Source organism: Anomaloglossus baeobatrachus, chromosome 2, assembly GCF_048569485.1.
Source record: "Anomaloglossus baeobatrachus isolate aAnoBae1 chromosome 2, aAnoBae1.hap1, whole genome shotgun sequence".
Lineage (NCBI taxonomy): Eukaryota > Metazoa > Chordata > Amphibia > Anura > Aromobatidae > Anomaloglossus > Anomaloglossus baeobatrachus.
The window spans coordinates 174132301-174154800 of NC_134354.1; the positions used below are offsets into that span (position 1 = coordinate 174132301).

The following is a 22500-nucleotide window of genomic DNA, read 5'->3' on the forward strand; positions in this document are numbered from 1 at the left end:
GATATAAGAAGTGGCTCTCGTTCTGGAGGACCTCTACTGTGCTGCATTACACAGAGGCCAGTGATCTGAATAGGTGCCTTGTAATGCTTCATTTCACCTCTAGTAGCGCTGCAGGGATATGTCAGACTGCCAGGTTTACTCATAAATTACAACCGATCACTTGGACCCTTCTTCACAGTGGGGAATATCCATAGCGGAGAATCCTCCTAAGAATTTTGCATGATTCTCCATCTTGTCATTTTTATCCACCAGCTACCTCTCCTGACCCCGCCATACACAGGAGTGCTCTTGTGTTCTCTGAGAGAGTAGCTATCAGACTACTCTGGTGGCGGCTTTTCTCACCGAGAGCACTAGGATCAGGAGTCCGAAATTGAACATACCGGATCCTAAAATAATTTTATCTAGTCGGGAGGCCACCATACATATTAAACGGTCAGCAAATTCCGCTAATCTTAGGCTATGTGCCCACTGAGCATTTTTCGCTGTGTTTTTGCTTGTTATTCGGGTGTGTTTTTGGCCTCAAAACCGCACGGCTTTGCTTCCCCAGCAAAGTCTGTGGCTTTTCATTTTTGCTGTCCGCACACAACTTTTTTTTTCAGCTGCTCTTTTTAGGCTAAAAAAAATGGACAATTCGTTCCTGTGTTTTACTGCATTTTTCACCCTCGCAATGCATTGGAAAAACGCAGTGATCAAAAACGCAGCCAAAAACTCACCGAAACGCGGTAAAAACGCATACGTTTTTTCCAGTGCACTTTTGCCGCGGGTGCGTTTTTTTTGCGGCCAAAATTGCACAAAAACGCAGCGTCAAAATGCTGTGTGCGCACGTAGCCTTAGTCTAATGCGTATGGGCACCTTAAGAGGTTGGTATGCTTGGTTGTGTAAGGAAAGGCTCCTAGAACATACCGTAATTTTTATTCAAGCTCTGGAATGTGGAGCCGTATTATAGAATTTGATATCTTAGTTAAATCTTCCAACCTTGAGAGCCATCTCGCTAATAGCTACTATAATGTGTAGAACTTTCTACAAGGCTTCCTTATCACTGTAATTTCACATATTTTCCTTCATCCACCGTAGACTGTTATTTTTATTATGTCGCCTGAAAAAGCCACTTTTCTTTCTGTAGTAATTCCATTTAGTAATCCCTTGAGAAGCTCTTCTTTGTCAGAATACCTGTACATTTACCTCAGTAATCTGTGACTCACTACAACAATATCTGTAAAGTAAATGTCTCCTAGGACAAATGCTTTAGAAACCTTGGCGTCTTCAAGATGCACATAATGGGTTAAAGGTACCTTCTAGATGTAATGTTCTCTTAAATCATTAGTAGATGAGACTTTCTATTTTCCATTCGATTCTTCACCCTAGCACTGAAAAGATGCTAAACATTTGTCATGGCACCCTACATAGTGCCCTCCTGTGGTCCTCCTGTATCCATGATTGCCACTGCATTGTTATACAGCCCTATTATCCTGCATATATAGGGTTAATAGCATTAAAAAGCACAGCTGCATCACTTAGACCTACAGCCAATTCTGCACTGAGCTGTCAATTGAAGTGCTGTGCCGTGCGGTGACTGAAGCCATGCCGGAACATCTGTAGGACTGAAAGCCAACAGCTCCTGTGAGGAGTAAAGTTCATTTTCTCCCTGGAGCCATACTTTCAGTATTGCGGCTGTTTACCTTTCTAACAGTATTATCCTGCAGATTAACCCAATACCTGCTGTTAAATCGCCTTATTTGTCATAACAGGTTCCGTTTAAATCTGAACCACATCTCAACAACATGGAAGGTGTGATATACCGGTAGATTTACCACTGGTTTCCCCATGTCAGTACGGCAGCCATCTTGGCTGCAGGAGTACTGGATTGTTGGTCTCAATGGAGGAGGCAGCAGGAGTCAAATGGTTGGCACTATGTGTAGGATGACCAAACATAGAAAATATAGTTGAAGGTCACTTTAATTCCTAAAAACTCCACGAGTTGTAAAACCGCAAATAGGAGGAGGCGGCTTATGCTACTGCAGCTTTATTTTTGTGTTAAAGCGGAGCATTAGAAGCAGTGGTAGCATAAATGAGGGAGCCAGGGTAGAGATATGATCAAATCAATGCCACAGGTTTAGACCCGCCAAATTGTCTGAGCCTAAATAATTTTATATTGAAATGCAAATATTTTAGACCTGTAAGTAATATAGTTATCACAGTACAAGCAATTACAACGTGTGTGTATGTATGTATGTATGTATGTATGTATGTATGTGTATATATAATATATATTATATATAAATGCGTATATACTTTACTTTTATGTGTATATACTGTGTGTGTGTGTGTATTTGGGTGTGTGTCTGTGTGTATATAATATATATAAATATTGCTCAGCATAAATGAGGACCTCATCTATGAAGTGTAAGATTTTATGTCTCACTGAATACCAGTTTTTGAAGGACCAGTTTTCAACATTTTGACTGGTGCCTACAGATTTTTGCCAGTGTCCTTATCTGGGGCGGCATGAGCGCTGCTAGTGTCAGGGTACTACATTTCATTTATGGTATCATGAATTCACAAGTGTACTACCATCACTCTGTGCTCTTGGTAGACATGCACTTTTCTAACATGACAATGACCCAAAACACACATCTGTTGCATTTCTGAAGAACACGGTGAGGCCTAAGGCTACATGCGCACGCTGCATCATTTTGTGTTCACAAACTGCAGCCAAAACTGCAGGCAAAATGCAGCCAAAACTGCACCTTGTCAGAGAGAGCCTGGAAATGTCACAAAAAACGCATGTAATTTTAGGTGCGTTTTTGGTGCGTTTTCGGTGCGTTTTTGCTGCGTTTTTCACACCCTGCGTTTTTCTGCGTTTTTGTGACAAATGTTGACAAAAACGCAGGAAGAATGAACATGCTGCATTTTATTTGTCACAAACCTTTGACAAATAAAACGCTGACAAATAAACTGCAATGTGCGCATGACAAATTTGACTTCTCATAGACTTTGCTGGGAAGTCAAATGTCAGAAAGTTCTGACAACAAAACTGCAGGCAAAAAAGCAGCAAAAAAGCAGGAAAGAAAGCAGCGTGCGCATGTAGCCTAAGGCTACATGCGCACGCTGCTTCTTTTTCGTGTTCACAAACTGCAGCCAAAACGTCAGCCAAAACTGCACCTTGTCAGAGAGAGCCTGGAAATGTCACAAAAAATGTAGGTGCTTTTTTGGTGCATTTTTGCTGCTTTTTTGGTGCGTTTTTGGCTGCAGTTTTGTCAACAATTGTTTCATGTATTTTTCAGTTCAAACAAGCCCATAAAGCTTGTTGAATTGGAAAAAAAAATTAGAAATAAATAAATAATTAAAGAAAACTGGCGTGCGGTCCCCCCCAATTTTAATGCCAGCCAGATAAAGCCATACGGCTGAAGGCTGGTATTCTCAGGATGGGGAGCTCCACGTTATGGGGAGCCCCCCAGCCTAACAATATCAGTCAGCAGCCGCCCAGAATGGCCGCATCCATTAGATGCGACAGTTCTGGGACTGTACCCGGCTCTTCCCGATTTGCCCTGGTGCGTTGGCAAATCGGGGTAATAAGGAGTTAATGGCAGCCCATAGCTGCCAATAAGTCCAAGATTAATCATGTCACGCGTCTCCCCGAGATACCTTCCATGATTAATCTGTAAGTGACAGTAAATAAACACACACATCTGAAAAATCCTTTATTAGAAATAAAAAACACAAACACATTCCCTCATTACCAATTTATTAACCCCGACAAAGCCCTCAATGTCCGGCGTAATCCAGGATGGTCCAGCGTCGCATCCAGCTGTGCTGCATGGAGGTGACCGGAGCTGCAGCAGACACCGCCGCTCCTGTCACCTCCATGCAGCTAATAAAGACAGCAGCGCGATCAGCTGAGCTGTCACCGAGGTTACCCGCGGCCACCGCTGAATCGCGGTGGCCGCGAGTAACCTCAGTGACAGCTCCGCTGTTCGCGCTACTGCATGGAGCTTACAGGAGCGTGGAGGACGAGACTTTCAGCGGTGGCGGTGGCAGTGAGAGGGGTTAATCATCTCCCCTGTGCGTGCACCCTGGGGACAGCGGTACTTCGGGGAACACGTGGAGGACGGGACTAACAGCGGCGGCAGCAGCGAGAGGGAAAAATCAATGTTTTCAGCTGCCAATGTCCATCCCCCTCTCGCTGCCGCCGCTGATAGTCCCGTCCTCCACATCATCTCCCCTGTGCGTGCATGCTGGGGACAGTGGTACTTCGGGGAACACTTGGAGGCCGGGAATATCAGCGGCGGCGGCGAGAGGGGGATGGACATTGGCAGCTGAAAACATTGATTTTTCCCTCTCGCTGCCGCCGCTGCTGATAGTCCCGTCCTTCACATCATCTCCCCTGGGGACAGTGGTACTTCGGGGAACACATGGAGGACGGGACGGGACGGGACCACTTGCCTGACCTCACTTCCTGACAAATCACCTGCGTTTTTGGTACCAAAAATGCAGGTAAAAGGCAGGTAAAATGCACCACTTTTGATTAGCATGCATTTTTCCTGCGTTTTTGATGCCCTCATTGATTTTCAATGGGTGACAAATGTTGACAAAAACGCAGGAAGAATGAACATGCTGCATTTTTTTTATCACAAACTTTTGACAAAAAAAACGCTGACAAACTGCAATGTGCGCACAGCAAATCTGACTTCTCATAGTCTTTGCTGGGAAGTCAGATGTCAGAAAGTTCTGCTGACAAAACTGCAGCCAAAAAAGCAGCAAAAAAGCAGGAAAAAAAGCAGCGTGCGCATGTAGCCTAAGCCACACAGCGAGAAAAACTGTGTGAGTGGAGTGCGATAAAAGATCGCATTCCACTCGGACCAATTCTAGCCTGTGTGTCAGTGCACATGAGCGATTATCTTCTCAGCCCTAATCGGATCGAGAAAACAATCGCAGCATGCTGCGATTGTAATGCGAGACTCTTTTCTCTCGCACCCATTCAAGTGTATGGTGCTGGAGAAAAATCGCACTGCACTCGGAGTACACCGGTGTACCGCGAGTGCAGGGCAAGAATGGCAATAGCCACCAATGGAGAAGAGAGGGAGATAAATCCCTCCCTCTCCTCCGCAGCACCGGCTCGCCCCTCCGCAGCGCCAACCCGCCTCCCGCAGCTGAGGTCCGCTCGCACAGTCGGAACTTAGTCGCAGGGATACTAGCATGACACTCTGCTCTGCTGTACTGCCAGCGTGAGCCGAGTGTCATGCGAGGATCGCAGTAGTGCCCCATGTGGCCCTGGCCTGATAGTGATGGCCAAGTTAATCTCCTGATCTTTACCCATTCGAACACTTTTATAGGGAATTCTGAAGAGACAAGTTGACCATCACTCCCCATCCAGCATCCAGGGTCTTCATGAGGGCATTCTTAATAAATGGAAAAATATAGAACTTTCAATATGTCGCCAACTTGTTTATTCCAGATTTGGTGCTGGCCTTAAAAATCATAGGTCATACAAAATACTAGATGTAGGAGTTTTTGATGTGGGCGTGTTCATTTGTGCATCAACTAAATGAGCAAAACTGAAAATTTTATAATGAAAGGTATATTATTAACCTTTGATGTTATGGGCTAAAAAAATGTTCTATGAACCTCAGTCTTGTCAAAGTTTTGAAAATTGTTCTTGTGTTCAGATTGTTTTACCTTTCACAGGGAGTGTACTTATTTATGCAGAGCACTGTGTTCATTAGTAAAACATTATTTTTTTTTCACAATTGTATCTGTACTTCAAGTTTTAAGACAATGGTATAACTATTATGGTCTTTAATAGTATCAGTCATCTATGTGCCAAGAGGACTTTTTGGGCCCAGATGTGTCTGCAATCCCTGCACCCTCTATGGTTACGCCTTTGTTTAAAGGTTACCCTGGATATCCCTTTTATGTGTATGGTTAGGATACTAACATAAGAAAAATGTAATTATATAACCAGAAGCCACAGCATTCTCTACTGATCAGTTCTTGGATAGTGTGAAATGGAAAAGAAATTCTGGGCCATTATTAGTAATGTCGAATGAAAATACCAGCTATTACACTTCCCAGAAAACCTAATTGGAATCAGGTTTGTGGAATGCGTCATTAAAAAAAAAAATCTCTATGAAGAAATGCTAGAAATAATGTAAAAGTCAGTTGTGAACATGCGGGACTGAGGGGAGTAGCAGATCGTCACCCAGAGCGAAGCAGAGGAACTTTTCAGGTACAAACTTTAATGCTGTGTTCTCCTAAGGAGATACTATACATATTCAACAGGGATATCCACTACCTTGTGCATGTAATAAGCACTGTACACAAGAATTCACTCTGCGCTGACCCAAATAGTGTGATGGTGGTGTCCAAAGGAAAACACAGAAGTTGTTGGATGCTTCAATATGTCCGCAGCACACTAGTTGGTTCAAATGAATATGAAGTTTATTTTTAAAATCTAAAGGTAATTGAGATAAGTATTTATCTCTATAGACTTGAAGAAGGGGTCATAGAACCCAAAAATACATGAACCAACTAGACTAGTGTGCTCCTCCTTAGACTAGTGTGCTCCTCCTTAGTCTAGTGTGCTCCTCCTTAGACTAGTGTGCTCCTCCTTAGACTAGTGTGCTCCTCCTTAGACTAGTGTGCTCCTCCTTAGACTAGTGTGCTCCTCCTTAGACTAGTGTGCTCCTCCTTAGACTAGTGTGCTCCTCCTTAGACTAGTGTGCTCCTCCTTAGACTAGTGTGCTCCTCCTTAGACTAGTGTGCTCCTCCTTAGACTAGTGTGCTCCTCCTTAGACTAGTGTGCTCCTCCTTAGACTAGTGTGCTCCTCCTTAGACTAGTGTGCTCCTCCTTAGTCTAGTGTGCTCCTCCTTAGACTAGTGTGCTCCTCCTTAGACTAGTGTGCTCCTCCTTAGACTAGTGTGCTCCTCCTTAGACTAGTGTGCTCCTCCTTAGTCTAGTGTGCTCCTCCTTAGTCTAGTGTGCTCCTCCTTAGTCTAGTGTGCTCCTCCTTAGACTAGTGTGCTCCTCCTTAGACTAGTGTGCTCCTCCTTAGACTAGTGTGCTCCTCCTTAGACTAGTGTGCTCCTCCTTAGACTAGTGTGCTCCTCCTTAGACTAGTGTGCTCCTCCTTAGACTAGTGTGCTCCTCCTTAGACTAGTGTGCTCCTCCTTAGACTAGTGTGCTCCTCCTTAGACTAGTGTGCTCCTCCTTAGACTAGTGTGCTCCTCCTTAGACTAGTGTGCTCTTCCTTTTAAAGAGTCCAACATCTTCATCAGTTTTCTCTGGATACCTACACCACACTATATGATTGAGTCTTCAGAGAAATTGTGTTAAAACCTTGATACTGGCAGCAACAACCAAATACCCTTAGCTACATGTGGTGCGATAGCGTTGTACCTATAAGGTGAGCATTCTGCCCATCTTCTGTAATGTTTGTCTCTAATCTGATCTACTAACCTGATGTGGTGCCAATAGTCAAGAAAGAAGTGTTGCAAATGGGGATAGTTTCCTTTTATTCTCTCTGTTTATTGATCTACTTTTAAAGGGACTGTGTCAGTACAGAATGACTGTTCAAGCCAAGTACAGGTGCTCGTTGCATCATGGCGGGGCCAAATATTTAAGTGCACCTTCCCACCTCCTTGTTTTCCATCCATCTCCTCCCTTCAGCCAAAGCTGTAAATGAAAGAAGGGAGATGGAAAACAAGCAGGTGGGCAGGGGTAAATGTTTGGCCCCTCCTTGATGCACCGAGCGCCTGTACTTGGTTTAAACAGTCATTCTGTGCTGACAGTCCATTTTAAAGAATGACTGTTCAAACCAAGCACAGACGCTCTTGTATCATGATGGGGTCAAACATTTAATTACACTTTCCCACCTGCTTGGTTTCCTTCTATCTCTGCCCTTCTCTGGCTCTATGAAGCCAGAGCTGTCAATCAAGGAAATCAAAGTGGGGGGAGGGGTGAAAACAAATAGGTGGAAAGATATATCTAAATGAAATAAATTAGCCCCGCCATGAATCACTGAGCGCCTGTACTTGGTTTGAACAGTCATTCTGTACTGACAATCCCTTTAATTACAAATTCAGAGTTTCCCCTTTTCATAGCCTAGCTTTTTAAGTGAATCACATTAAGAAGAACTGGAGGCTCTGGGTCACTGATACCTGGGTGCTTTCCTCTCTGCGGACGTCCCCCACACCCCCTAGTTAAGGCCCCATGCGCACACTGCAGTTTTTGGTGCAATTTGTGATCACCTTTTAGTCACTGCATGCTTTTCCTTCTCGGCAAAGTTTGAGAGTTTAGATTTGCTGTGCGCACGTTGCTTTTTTTTGTGGTGACAACAAAACTGCACCATGTCAATTCTTTTTGCGTTTTTCCCCCATTGGTGTTAAACAATGCATAGAAAAACGCACCAAAAACACGTGTTTTTTTGTGTTTTTGTTGGTCACCAAATGTTTTTTTGGCCACAGGGTGCATTTTTGTGGTTACTACATAACTGCAGCGTGCGGACATAGCCTAATTATTTTTGTAGTGTTATTCCCCGATCATCACCTATCAACGTTCTGATCAATAGGGATCTAACTGCTGGGCTCCATACCCATGAACTGATACTGAAGTGTCTCGCTAGCTCCATTCATTAACTGCCAGAGGTCCATGGACTATAAATGGAGTGGTGCCACGGTTTCATCTTAAAGGGCTTTTTAGGGCACCAGGTCTTGGGATTGGTGGGAGACAGTGTGCCTGAATCCCCCCGTAAACAGATACTTTTCTGCTGCTCTTTGGATAGGTGATACTTTGCTTGTTCTAAATAACCCTTTAATTATAAAACCTGTAAAATATTTTTATGCAGTCACAAGGCTCCCCTACAAACCCATTTATATAAAGCTTATCAGTAGGACCCAGATTTAGACCATAATCTCCCAGTGCAGTATTCTCCGAGTCAAGGTAACTTCTGCTACATCTGCCGGCAGTTGCTGCATCTAGATGTAAATTTTACTTCCATTCGAAATGTCAGCCTTTCTTGGATTTTACTTTTCCTGCCTGCTGCCATATACCAGTATTATTAGGCATTGTGGTTATTTGGAACCACATCCAGTATCCTCATCCCAACAATATTTTAAGAAATCATCAGGAATGTACCCCACATAAAAATTGACAAAATCAACATTTTCTTATTTGCCGGAGGTTGCTGACTCCACACAGTGTTGATTTACAACAGTCTGGCATATTCCTTGTAAATGCTGAGACGAAAAAAGAGGAAGATATATTTTTAGATGTACTCCTTGACTTTGGGCTGGGATTCTGCATCGTTCCTCTTTTTGCCAGTTTTGTCTACTCGAGTCCTCACCTGAATGGATTACTGAAGGCCGTTTTCCACTTTGTACTATTTTATAAGCATATAACAAGTACGATAAAGGCTAAGCGAAAATAAGGGATGAGCTAATACTATCCGAGCCTCGTAAACTGTATTATTGGCAGCTCGTCCTCTTGGCCCAAACACGCCAGTAGGTTATCCGTTTGAAACAGGCAAAGACAAGTTTCCGCTCTACACGATTTATTACAGTAGTTGGTAATTTGACACGTAAAGTTTAAAGACATTTTCTGCCTTGAGATGGTTTGTGTAATATGAATTATTGTCTGTCTTATATAGGAGCAAATATTGTAATCTGTGGTCAGTAGTGGGGTATAATACTGGGAAGTGGCCATTTATAACGTCTCTGTATATCAGGATAGCGGAAACATTATTCAGTCTGAGAAAAAAAAGTCTAAGATGCAAATTGTTAGCGCGGAGCATTGTGTCTGACAGATTTTGGAAAGCCCAGTTGCCCTTTACGTGATTAGGTCGTTACAAATGAAGGGTGGCATTGCCAACCACACTTTTTTTTTTTGTGCGACAGCATGAAGGTACACAATCTATTACTAATTTTTTTTTGTCCTATAAAAATGGCAGTCTCGGTTTTTTTTGTTTTTTATTTTTTTGCTATTTTTATTTGTAAATCAAACAAACAAGTATATGATGTGTAATTTTCAGTTTGAAGCTCGGTTTACAGACTTATTGCACTACTAGAAGGTGGCCCGATTCTACGCATCGGGTATTCTAGAATTTACGTATTGTGTAGTTCATGTATGATTTTTGTTATATATATATATATATATATAGATATAGATATATATATATATATATATATATATATATATATATATATATATATATATATATATATATAGATATAGATGTTGTTGTGTGTAGTTACCAAGTGTTTGTGTAGGGCGCTGTACATGTTCTGGATGTTGTCTGGGTGTGATGGGGGGTGAGAGCGGTGTTGTTTGTGTGTTGCGTTGTTTGTGGAGCGCTGTGTGTCTGTAGCGTTGTGTGTGTGTTGCGCAGTTTGTGTGTGTGTGGTGTGTTTTGGGGGGAGGTATGTTTTGTGCAATGTGCGTGTTGTGCGGTATGTGCGTATATTTGTGTGTGCAGCGTTGTCTGTGTGTGTGGGTGTCTGTGTAGGGCAGTTGTTTGTGGTTCCCAGTGTGTGTGTGTGTGTGTGTGTGGTGTGGTGTGTTGTGCAGTGCGCACGCGCGCGTATGTGTGTGTGTTGGGGGGAGGTGTGCACTTCCCATCGTGCTCCATCCCCCATGCAGCGCACTCCCCATCGTGCTCCATCCCGTATGCTGCGCACCCCCCATCGTGCTCCATCTCCCATCCTGCGCACTCCCAAACGTGCTCCATCCGCCATGCTGCGCACTCCCAAACGTGCTCCATCCGCCATGCAGCGCACTCCCCATCGTGCTCCATCTCCCATGCTGCGCACTCCCAAACGTGCTCCATCCGCCATGCTGCGCACTCCCCATCGTGCTCCATCTCCCATGCTGCGCACTCCCAAACGTGCTCCATCCGCCATGCTGCGCACTCCCCATCATGCTCCATCCCCCATGCTGCGCACTCCCAAACGTGCTCCATCCCCCATGCTGCGCACTCCCAAACGTGCTCCATCCGCCATGCTGCGCACTCCCAAACGTGCTCCATCCGCTATGCTGCACACTCCCAAACGTGCTCCATCCGCCATGCTGCGCACTCCCAAACGTGCTCCATCCGCCATGCTGCGCACCCCCCATCATGCTCCATCCGCCATGCTGCGCACTCCCAAACGTGCTCCATCCGCCATGCTGCGCACTCCCAAAGGTGCTCCATCCGCCATGCTGCGCCAGCATCAGCCTCTCCGTGTCCATCATCAGCCTCCCCATCCCAGCCTTCCCCAGGTTCAGCCTCTCTCCTCTCAGCCTCCTCCAGCACGCCGTGCTCCTCTGCCGACACTCACAGATCCGATCGCATACACTCACACACACCCACACACACCCACCCGATCGCATACACTCACACACACCCGATCGCATACACTCACACACACCCGATCGCATACACTCACACACACCCGATCACATACACTCACACACACCCACACACCCCCACCCGATCGCATACACTCACCCCCACCCGATCGCATACACTCACACCCACCCGATCGCATACACTCACACACAACCCGATCGCATACACTCACACACAAAGACACACACACTGACGATATTGCACATACGCGCTGATACTCACAACATCCGGGGATATCACATGCTTCTGGCCATGTGATCGCCCGGCAGGTCCTGGAAGCTCACAACAGCACAGTATCGCCGCCGAGAAGCAAGCGATATCCCAGGATGTTGTGAGTATTTGGATGCGATGTGATGTGTGAGGTGTGTGTGAGTGTGATCTGATTTGTGTGTGTATGTGTGTGTGTGTGTGTGTGTGCTGTTATGTGTGTGTATGTTCCGCAGCTGCAGGACCTTGATGTGTGGATGCGATGTGATGTGTGTGTGAGGTGTGTGTGAGAGTGAGTGTGAGCCGGTGTACACTGGTAACTATGATACACATCGGGTAACCAAGGGACCTTAGTTACCCGATGTGTATAATAGTTACCAGCGTTCACGGCCTCCGTCAAGATCCCAGCATCGCAAGGTTATGTCTGGCGCTGCCGGGATCCTGACGGAGCCGGTGTAGAAGCAAGCGATATCCCAGCATGTTGTGATGTGTGAGGTGTGTGTGAGGTGTGTGTGAGGTGTGTGTGAGGTGTGTGTGAGGTGTGTGTGAGGTGTGTGTGAGGTGTGTGTGAGGTGTGTGTGAGGTGTGTGTGAGGTGTGTGTGAGGTGTGTGTGAGGTGTGTGTGAGGTGTGTGTGAGGTGTGTGTGAGAGTGAGTGTGAGAGTGAGTGTGAGAGTGAGTGTGAGAGTGAGTGTGATCTGATGTGTGTGTGTACTCACCTGGGAATCGGAGCTCCGTGTCAGTTGGGCCAGAGCGAGCGTGCATTGCGTGTGGGGGGCGGGGCCTGCAGAGAGCCGGGGCGAGAGGCCAATCCGTGTGGGGGGGCGGGGCCATGGCGAGCCCAGCGGCCAATCAGCTTTGTGTCACCGTAAGGACACAATTTTGGAGCATGACAGACAGACAGAATAAGGCAATTATATATATAGATAGGGGTGCAATAGTAGAACTAGCGCTGAGGGATACTGGACCCAATCTGTGCACGTGTGATGAGGATACTGGTCCCAGTGTGTGTGTGTGTGTGTGTGTGTGTGTGTGTGTAGAGGTGTGCTGGATCCAATCTGTGCACGTGTGATGAGGATACTGGTCCCAGTGTGTGTGTGTGTGTGTGTGTGTGTGTGTGTGTGTGTGTGTGTGGAGGTGTGCTGGATCCAATCTGTGTGTGAGAGAATGGAGGGATACTGGACTCGATGTTTTTGTGTAAGTGGAACGGCTAGGGACATGACAGTGATCACTGGGAGAGCCCATCCACTGTCAGCACTTGCCAGCTGTAGTTGTTCGGGGTCTGGTGATGACATATTTTTTTTTTTTTTGTTATTGGGGGGGCTGTCTTCCCTCTTTTGGGTCTGTTCTCTCTTGGAGCGGTCTTCTTTCTGCTCTTTAATGAAGTATCCTACTATAGTCTTTAACTTTTTTAGCTTCCCATACACTTCATTATTGAACCGCAACTAGGACTTATGTTTGGAGTGAGGCTTATTTCAAGGAAATACTGGGTTACAGAGGTGTGCATTATTAGTGTATGGAGTCACAAAGTCGGCTATGCCTCCATAGAATAATACCTCCCTGTGCATTAGTAAGGTAATGGTGCTCACTCTGTGCTTTTATATAGAAATAGTGCTCCTCTATATACTTCTATAGTAACAGGACCACCCTCTCTGCTGTGCATGATAATAGCCTACTCTGTGCCTCTATACAGTTATAGTGCTACCTATTTTGTCTCACTAAATAGTACCTATAATAATAATCTTCCACATTTGTGCCCTTACATAGTAAATATTTGCCTGATGTAAACAAAATAAATTTCAATTCTGCACACCCCCTGGACAAGTGTAGTCACGCTACTTCTTATTGTAGTTTGCAGTCCGGCACAGGCGGATCAATTAAGTGGCACCACATAACAATTTAGAGCGCACTGAAAAGGACATAACTGTAGAGCAGCCTGTGACCTTCCAGGGTGTGTGGCAGAGAAGGGAGCACATGGCTCCCTGCCCCGCCATAGCTTTTAGGCTGCTTTCACACCTCCGATTTTTCCTGTGCGGCACAATACGGCAATACGGCGCTCTGCAGAAAAACCGCAACCGTTTTTTTTTGCCGCCGGTTGCGTTTTTTTTTTGCATAGACTTACATTAGTGCCATATTGTGCCGCATGGCCTTGCGTTCCGTCCAGTTTTTGCTGCATGCGGCGCGATTTGCAATGCATGCCTATGGACGCCACATGTGGCGTCTTGCAGCAAACACCGCATCCGGCCGCCGCATGCGGTTTTTCCCACTGCGCATGCTCAGTAGCGTGCCGCAAGTGGCAAAAACCGGACAGGTCGCATGTCAAAAACTTATGCAAAGAATGTGGTTTTGTCGCCGCATCCGTTGCATAGGTTTTATAGCCGGATTGGCCGGCTCTGCTAAAACCGGAGGTGTGAAAACAGCCTTAGATGAATCCTGAGGACATGGATACAGTCGAAAGGGCTTCCTCTCTATCATGAGATCATGTCACTTGACATCTCCTCAGTAGATCTTCCCTAACTGGTAACCTCCCTGACTTCTTGCGAGAGTATACAAGCATGGTTCTAGAATCACTTGCTGTATATCTTATATAATAAACACTACACAGTGTGTACATTTTCTGAATGTATGTATGAAGAGTATGACAGCCGCTGAATAATATCTGCGCCATGTTGCTGATTTATATACCGAGTCCTAGATAAATCCTGAATTTTACTTCCTCCTTGCTAATAAGATTGAACTCTTTTAGTGGTATTTTGGCTGCTTCATGGAGAACCCTTCTATAAAATGAATTATCACGGCATGGTGTGGTGTATCGAGGCCGTCCATTCCTTAGTACACGTATCCATAAATATTTTCTGACACTACCGTTTTGTTTGGGACTCAGATATGCTGCGTTCCCCACACATAGGGGCACATTCACTGACTGCATCCCATGAGATTTAGAATAAGATCATTTCATTCCTAGATGCTAGAATCCTAAGTATTTTGAATACTTTTTTATGTTTTGACTTATGATATCGTTGTACGGTCTTGCATGAGCTTTCAATGTTTGAATAAAGCCAACACTGTTTCTCCCATAGTGCATGCATCAGGAATTTGTACTAGAATTATACAGATTCTAGATGACCTTCTCTACGAGAGCTTTTAAGAGCCAAGTGCCAGAAAAGGTGGCCCTGTCATAGAATGCCAACTTTACCAAGTCCATTTGTTCAGTTTCTAATCGGCTAGATCTGCCTTAGTAAAATGAAAGTGATAAAACCCGAGCTTCATAAAATGGGCCTACTGTGGTCCTGTATGTGAAGAAAAGCTTAAAATCACAAAGTTCTCACTTGAAAGCTTGTTCTCTGGAGAGATGACTTTGCCTGACTGATGGATTTTTCCGACAGATCTATGTCTAATCTAATGGATTAGTTAAGGCTGCCCAACTGCATAATTACCATGCTTTTTGAATAGAATGTCCAATAGGCGTGATGGCCACCTCTCCGTATACCTCTGGTGATAGCGTATTTCCCATAGACTAGATTCCATGTTAGTAAACGATACTGCTTTATTAAAGTATAGAAGGGTTTCTACCATAAATGCAAGTTATTGCCTATCCACAGAGGGCTTGGGTTCGCCCATTCTAGTCATTGTGAAGGCTCTAGCAATGGATCCCCTATCTTTTATAATCTTAAACCCAATGCTGTGGATATGTGATAAGTATTTGTCATGGTATAACTCCATTGAAGCGTTGTTCTTCCAAAATGATATTGAGGACCTATCCTTTGGATAGGTAATCCGTATATGATCAGTGGAGTCTGATACACAGCCCTACCCGCCAATGTGGTGTTTTTTGTGGTGGCATTTAGCAGAAGGAAGCCGTTGCAGAGCCGGACAGCACAGTAATACGGATACACAACCACTAAACTGCTTACACGTGGTCAACGCCACCACCTCGAATAACAGACTTTGAAGAGCAGCAGATATGCAGTCCATTGTAGCTGCCGGTATTTACAGTTGACCGCTGCCATTGCTGAGAAAAGCTGATCGGTGTGTGGGCGATGGGTGTCTGACCGCACAGATTTGATAGTGATGGCCTATCCTAAGCATGAAAGCATGATCATTTATTATTGTAGTGGAACAACCCTTTAAGCTTTTCTGGTTTCTTACGTTTTTTTCCCTTGAAATAACGATACTGATTTTATGGGCAGCAAAAAATTCTGCAGCTCAGCTAAAAATTGAGGTAAACGTGGGCTGACGGTGGGGCACGCTTATCGCAGTTGTCATAGAAATGTCTCAATTGATTTTCCGAAGTGGAATGTTCATTGGCAATTGCAAGTCAAATTCCGACTCGTCACTGTCACAGCCGCTGTGATAATTAACATCGCACTCATTATGTTCCGGAAAAAACTGTAACATCTGCAGTCATTGCTTTTCACATGGGGTGCAACGTTCAGCAATCTGTCACACATTGAAATATCCGAGTATATTTACATGCAATTACATGATGTCAATCCTCCCTCCTCCCTTGTCCTTTTCTTCTATCAATGGGCGACTTGTTCCCCTTTGTTTGATTATCTTGTAACGCCAATGGCTTTGTGAACATGTAATTCTTGGCAGCTGGAAGAGGATTTGCCAAAATGTTACCTTCAGGGTGGATAGAAATGAGCAGCAATTGTGATTCTGCCTCAAACGATAGATTATATCAGAAGCTCATGCTTTGTTTTCACTGCAAAGTAAATGACATTCTATGGATGTGTGTTGTGTCCGTATACAAAGCCTTTGTGTAAGGGATCTGGTATTCCAAGTGATGATATGAAGCCTAAGTATCAAGAGATGCATTAGGGAATCTGTTAGCAGGTTTTTACCACCTAATCTGAGTGCAGCATAATCTAGGGGCAGAGAAAACATTAATTTTATCAAAATGACTGCAAATAGCTCAGTAAGTGACACATCGCTGAAATCAGGGTCTCTGTCTCTACATTCAGCTGCTCTCATGTGTGCTAACAAATACAGTGGAACCTCGCTTAATGAGTAACCCAGTTAGCGATTATTTCGCCTAACGAGCAAAGCTTTCTGTAAATTTGTAACTCTGTTTACGAGAAAGCCTTGCTGTACGAGCAAAATACTCACCGCACACTCTTCCGGTTCCGTACATCCACCACGCTCTGACCCGCTCTTGCAGTCCACATAAACACACACATGTACGCACAAACAAACATGTACACACACACATATTATGCTCACCTTACCTTCCGTTCCCTCGCCAGCTTCCTGGAACTTGCATGTATTGGGTAACCAAGGCAACCGATGCCAGACCTTCAGCTCCCAGCGCGCTGACGTCAAAGACAGGAGCCGCTTGCCTCTGATTAGCCAGTGCGCTGCCTTTGAGTAGCGGCTGACAGGGGAAGGTCCTCCCTCCATAGGATGTGTATCTGGTAACCATCGCGACGAGGGAGGAACTTCCCCTTTCAGGCGCTACTCAAAGGAAGCGCGCTGGCCAATCAGAGGCAAGTGGCTCCTGCCTTTGATATCAGCGCGCTGAGTGCGGAAGGTCTGGCATCGGTCACCTTGGTTACCCGATACACAGCGTGTACGGGTGAACTGCAAGTTCCAGGAGACCGGCGAGGGAACGGAAGGTAAGGTGAGCATAATCTGTGTGTGTGTTTCTGCGTGTGTGGAATGGCACAATAGGGGACAGGATGGGACATTTAACAAGTTGTAGAATGAATTGTCTGCATTGCAATGATTTCCTATGGGAAACTTTGCTTTGCTGAACGAGTAACTTGGTTAACAAGCACAGTCCCAAAACGGAGTGTTCTCGTTAACCAAGGTTCCACTGTACCTGGTGACAGATTCCCTTTATGGGGTTTTCCCACCAACAAAGTTAATTTGAATCAGTTATTTCCACAATTGGATACATTTTAAAAAAAAATGTTCCTGTGCTGAGATAATCTTATATATGTGTCCCTGCTATGTACTGTGTAATGGCCGTGTCTGACAGGGACATGGCCTGATCATACCACATCTCCTGGGCCGGGGAGGATGGAAAAGAGTATAAATACATCACTGCACGGGATCACAAATTATTTTGCACTAAAACGTTTTTTAAAAACAGACAAGGAAATGTTTTATCTCACAAAAAGAATAATCTATGATCCCATGCTGTGATGTAATATTTGTATACTCTTGTTTCCTCTGCAGCCCAGGAGATGTGGTATGACCAGACCATGTCCCTATACAGTCAGACACGGCCATTACACAGTACATAGCAGGGACACATGTATAAGATTATGTCAGTACAAGGACATTTTTTTTTTTAAGACACATCCAACTGTGCGAATTATTATTATTATTCTGAGATCTGTATGGGGAGCGTATTGGTTTCCAATTACCAGTTTTCTGAACTAATTGATTTTGGCAGAACCTATCTTTTTAATGTGCAGGGAAATGGAGATAGGGCATGCTGAATTTTGTGTCCCTATCCCAGTACGTACCAACCTTTCTGACCTTGAGAGCCACATTCAGGGCTGAGAGAGAGTCACAAGCCACATTTAGCTCCCGCACCTCACACTAGTGACACCCAGGGGTTCCTAACTCCATTCAGATCTGTTCCTCTGTGTGGGGCTACTCACAAGTGTCATCCTCTGGACACCTGCTCTTCATATAAATGTACCCAGCTGGCAGACAGCCGCGAGCCACGCATCATGGGCCCACGATCCACAGGTTGGGGACCCCTGCCCTAACCTTTTATTCTACTTGGAGATGCGTTACCAGAAGAGGTTGTCAAACTAAGCTTGTGTATGGAAAGAATGGAAAGATTACCGTAACTTTATGGGCACCTTTTAATTGGAAATCATGGTTTTCTGTTACCGTATTTTTGCATATTGTAACTAATCAGCTACACAATACACTATTAGGATTTATTATGTATCTAAGGATGACCATATACAGTTAAACCTTGGATTATGAGCATAATTGGTTCCGGGAGTGCGCTCTTAAACCAAGTTACTCTTATATCAAAGCAAATTTTGCCATAGGAAATAATTGAAACTCAGACAATTCGTTCCACAACCCAAAAATATTTACGTCATTTATAGAAATTTATTACAGTAATACAAAATAATGTACTGTATTCATATAAAGTTATTACAGTACAATACAAAATATCATACAGTAACAAAACATAAAGCAAATTTAAGTACACATTAACTTACAACAAAATTGGTGTGTGAGAGGTACAGTATAAGCAATGCGCTGTACTGGTTAGCAGAAAGTACAATACTATATCCGGTGACCTTTTTTTCCCCTGTGACTCTCCTTTAATGATAATGCCTCATCCTTGTATGTAAATCTAGTCTGCTTAGCCAAATGGGCGTGATCCTCAACTATTCTCTATGGTAGTCTCCTTGCAGATTGTGCCCCCTGACAAGACTAGGCTTACATACAAGACAGAGAGAGGTCATATCTAGGGAATGGGGCAATGAATAACCCTAGATGCAGGAAAACCGCAAACCTGGTAATATAGATATAATATGTGGCAATTTAAAGGTCCATTTTAAGATAGAATGGACTCGTTTGTTGTTACAAAGTGAACATGCATCGGTGGGAAAATATTTATTAATATTGCCCTAAGAGTCTTTTTTTATTTTTTTAAACTCAACTACAGGCCATAGTTTGAATAGAAATATAAAGCAATTCCTGACTATGCGTGCTGAACTCCTCTAAATCTGGAAGTCTTCAGCTTAGGCTGCTTTCACACTACGTTTTTTTAACATGCGTCATGAACGTTTTTTTGCTGTAAAAGTGGATCCTGTTTTTACAAAGAAAAACGCATGCAAACGCATGTGTTATTTTGCAGGATCCTGCCACTTGAAGTTTATGGGCGGCCATTGAAGTCATGTGATTGGGAGTGAGGGGAACTGAATGTGATAGACTGGGAGCCAGCATCTGACAGCTGCAGATGCTGGTAACCAAGGTAAACATCAGGTAACTAAGCGAAGTGCTTTGCTTGGATACCCGATATTTACCTTGGTTATGAGCGTCCGTAGCTGCTAGGAGCCGGACTGCCTGCTCCCTGCACACGTAACCAAGGAAGTGAAGCGCTTTGCTTGGTTACCCGATATTTACCTTGGTTACGAGCGTCCGCCGCTCTCAGGCAGGGGAGAGAGGGAGGGGGAGAGAGATACTGATCACGCCAGGCTGGTTTCTGGGCATGCTCAGTAGAGCAAGCATGATCCTGTCTATCAGTATGCCAGTGTTCACATGCGTTTGCATGCAGTATAGTCAGGAGCCAGTGAAAAACAGTATTTAGATTCAGCTCAAAAACGCTACAAGTAGCGTTTTTGAAAAAAGTTAAAAAACTGCAAGTCGCTGGATCCTCACTAGAACGCACGCAAACGCATGTTGATGCGAGTCCATTGCAAATGCATTGAAATGAAAACGCATTTGCACTGGATCCGTTTTTGCGTTAAATAAACAGTCATGACGCATGTTAAAAAAACGTAGTGTGAAAGCAGCCTTATAGAGATCCTTGGATAGATGACTCTTATTTTTTTCTTGGTTCCAGTATTTTTAGCCTTTTATCATACACCTACTGTAAATGTTGTCTGCAATCCGCACAGCAGTTCAGCAATAAAGCGCTGGAGTATTGATTCTCCCAGTCATCCAGTGGCGGGGGATATTCCCAGATACTCAGTGGCTCCCTTCATTATGTTGGACACTGGCATCACTCCATCCTATACTCTGTCGCTCTTTCATGGGCACCATTGATATGCTGCTGTTAGAAATAATATAACACTGCTATTTTTTGCAGGAATTTATGTAATAGCCACTTCTTGCTTAGAGCTAACGTCTTCCGGCCTGTTGCTATAATATTGAATAATCTGTATATAAATTCTGATAATATTCTATGTCCTCTTCCAGCTTCTTGTCTCGGCATACGGTGTCTTTCCAGTCTCCTGCTTCCGAACAGCTCTGCGATCTTTCTGAACCTCTCAGGTACTCCCTGTTCCTTTTTCATTCTCTTCCTCCTGGTCTTTGTGCTTTCCCATATACACACTACTTCATCATTACATAGCCTTCCATATCACTCCTCATTACCATCATCTATTTTCTAATGTTTTACCAAATTTTTAGACTTATTACATACGTTAATCTTTATTTATTGGAGCCCTATAGCCAATATAAAAGTCGCCTGTCAATCTTATCCTCTCTGAGTCAAGTATTAGCTACATATTTTCCATTAACATGTCACCTTTCAATGTGTTATGTTCAGTTCACGTACATTATATTACCCATACATTTATGACCGTCTTTGTTTTATTTTAGGATCATTGAGATAGAAGATAAAGGTGATCTTGTGCCCATAGATGAGACCATATCGTATGAGAACAATAGGAAGGTGCCAAATGAATCTTCTGAAGTACCAGATACACTAAATGTTCCCCAGAAAAGCAGGGCTCGTTCTGGAACACTGCCCAGTGATTACAGATTTGTGAATGAAAATGTAAGGTTAAAGGGCATAGACCTCAGCTTTTCAGCTGTGCCTATATCGGAAACCCATTCCTCACATCCAAGAGAAGAACATCGGAGGGAAGACCCCGTACTAGTGAACAAGAAACGTGGACCAGCTCCTCAAAGGCCTCCACCTCCAAAACTAGACAAGTACTGGCGGCAGAGCGGATCCACATCTTCACTGGCAACATCTACCGAGTCCTTACTGACACCATCTCATGGGAAAAGTGCATCTTATTCTCCAGGAAGTGCAGATGTTGTAAAACCTCAGGCAACACCTGTCCACAGTCCTGGGGGGCCTTCAGATAAACACTTAAATGTTCTTTTGCCCAATCCTAGACTTTCTCAGTCCTCAGAGAATGTCAGCCAGAACCTAGACAAGAAGGACAACAGTACTGAGACTGAAGTGTCCACAAAGCCCTGTTACCTTCAGAAACCAGGGATGGAGCCCTCACGATCACCATCTCCTCAATTTGCTCCTCAGAAGCTTACTGATAAGCCTCCCCTTCTAGTCCAGGATGAAAGCTTGGCAAGGTATTGTGTGCAAAAACAAAAAAAAAGCAACTATATATAAAGTCGAATTGTCGTTTTCTTGTTTCAGATTTCCCTTATAGGCTTTTCCTAACCTAATAATTTGTGTAATTCTATATATGTCACCGTTTAATTCTTCACATCCTGCTGGTTGTAAAAAGAAATTATATAACTTGGAGAACATCTAATCCTATGTAATTTTCTTTTTTTAAGGAATTTTTAAAAAAGGCTTGAAAAAAAAAAGTATTGTTTAGAACAAATAGAATATTTACCCATCAAAACATTCAACTGATGCCATTATTGCCTATGGGCCCCTTGGCTACCACGATGTGAAAAACTTCTGATGTATCTGTTAAATGGATGACTTTGACGATTGCCATAGAGTGCCTTCTGCCACCCATCGACCAGCCTGATATATTATCAGACCCGATTTATGAAATAGAGTAGTCTATCACACTTTTTCATCATTTTTGTGGTGTATGGAAGGCTATGGCTGGGGGCCACACGGGGATTACTGCAATCCCCTTGCATGACACTCGCTCACGCTGGCTGTACAGCAAACCCGAGTGTGATGCGAGTGTCCCTGTGACTGAGGTCCGATCGTGCAAGCTCACATGATCGGACCTCAGCTGTGGGGGGCGGGCCAGCACTGAGGAGGGGCGGGTCAGTGCTGCGGAGGGGAGGGCAAGCGTTGAGGAGGGGAGGGAGGGATTTATCTCCCGCTCTCCTCCATAGCCGGCTATTGCCATTCTCGCCCTGCACTCGCGGTACACCGGTGTACTTCGAGTGCAGTGCGATTTTTCTCTCGCCCCATTGACTTGAATGGGTGCGGGAGAAACAACGATTGCATTACAATCGCAGCATGCTGCAATTGTTTTCTCGGTCTG

The 22500-nt window shown here is 44.4% G+C and overlaps 1 protein-coding gene across 4 annotated transcripts in view; it reads left to right on the forward strand.

Annotated features, from left to right (window-relative positions):
- Nucleotides 1–22500, forward strand: part of SHROOM2 (shroom family member 2) — a 256754-nt gene that overhangs the window by 212140 nt on the left and 22114 nt on the right. For 3 of the 4 annotated variants that reach the window (XM_075335491.1, XM_075335488.1, XM_075335490.1), the window contains 2 exons: nt 20492–20566; nt 20897–21616. In XM_075335491.1, the coding sequence (XP_075191606.1) occupies nt 20492–20566; nt 20897–21616 (795 nt within the window). The remainder of the gene's footprint in view (nt 1–20491; nt 20567–20896; nt 21617–22500) is intronic. The other variant, XM_075335489.1, reaches the window with a different exon arrangement.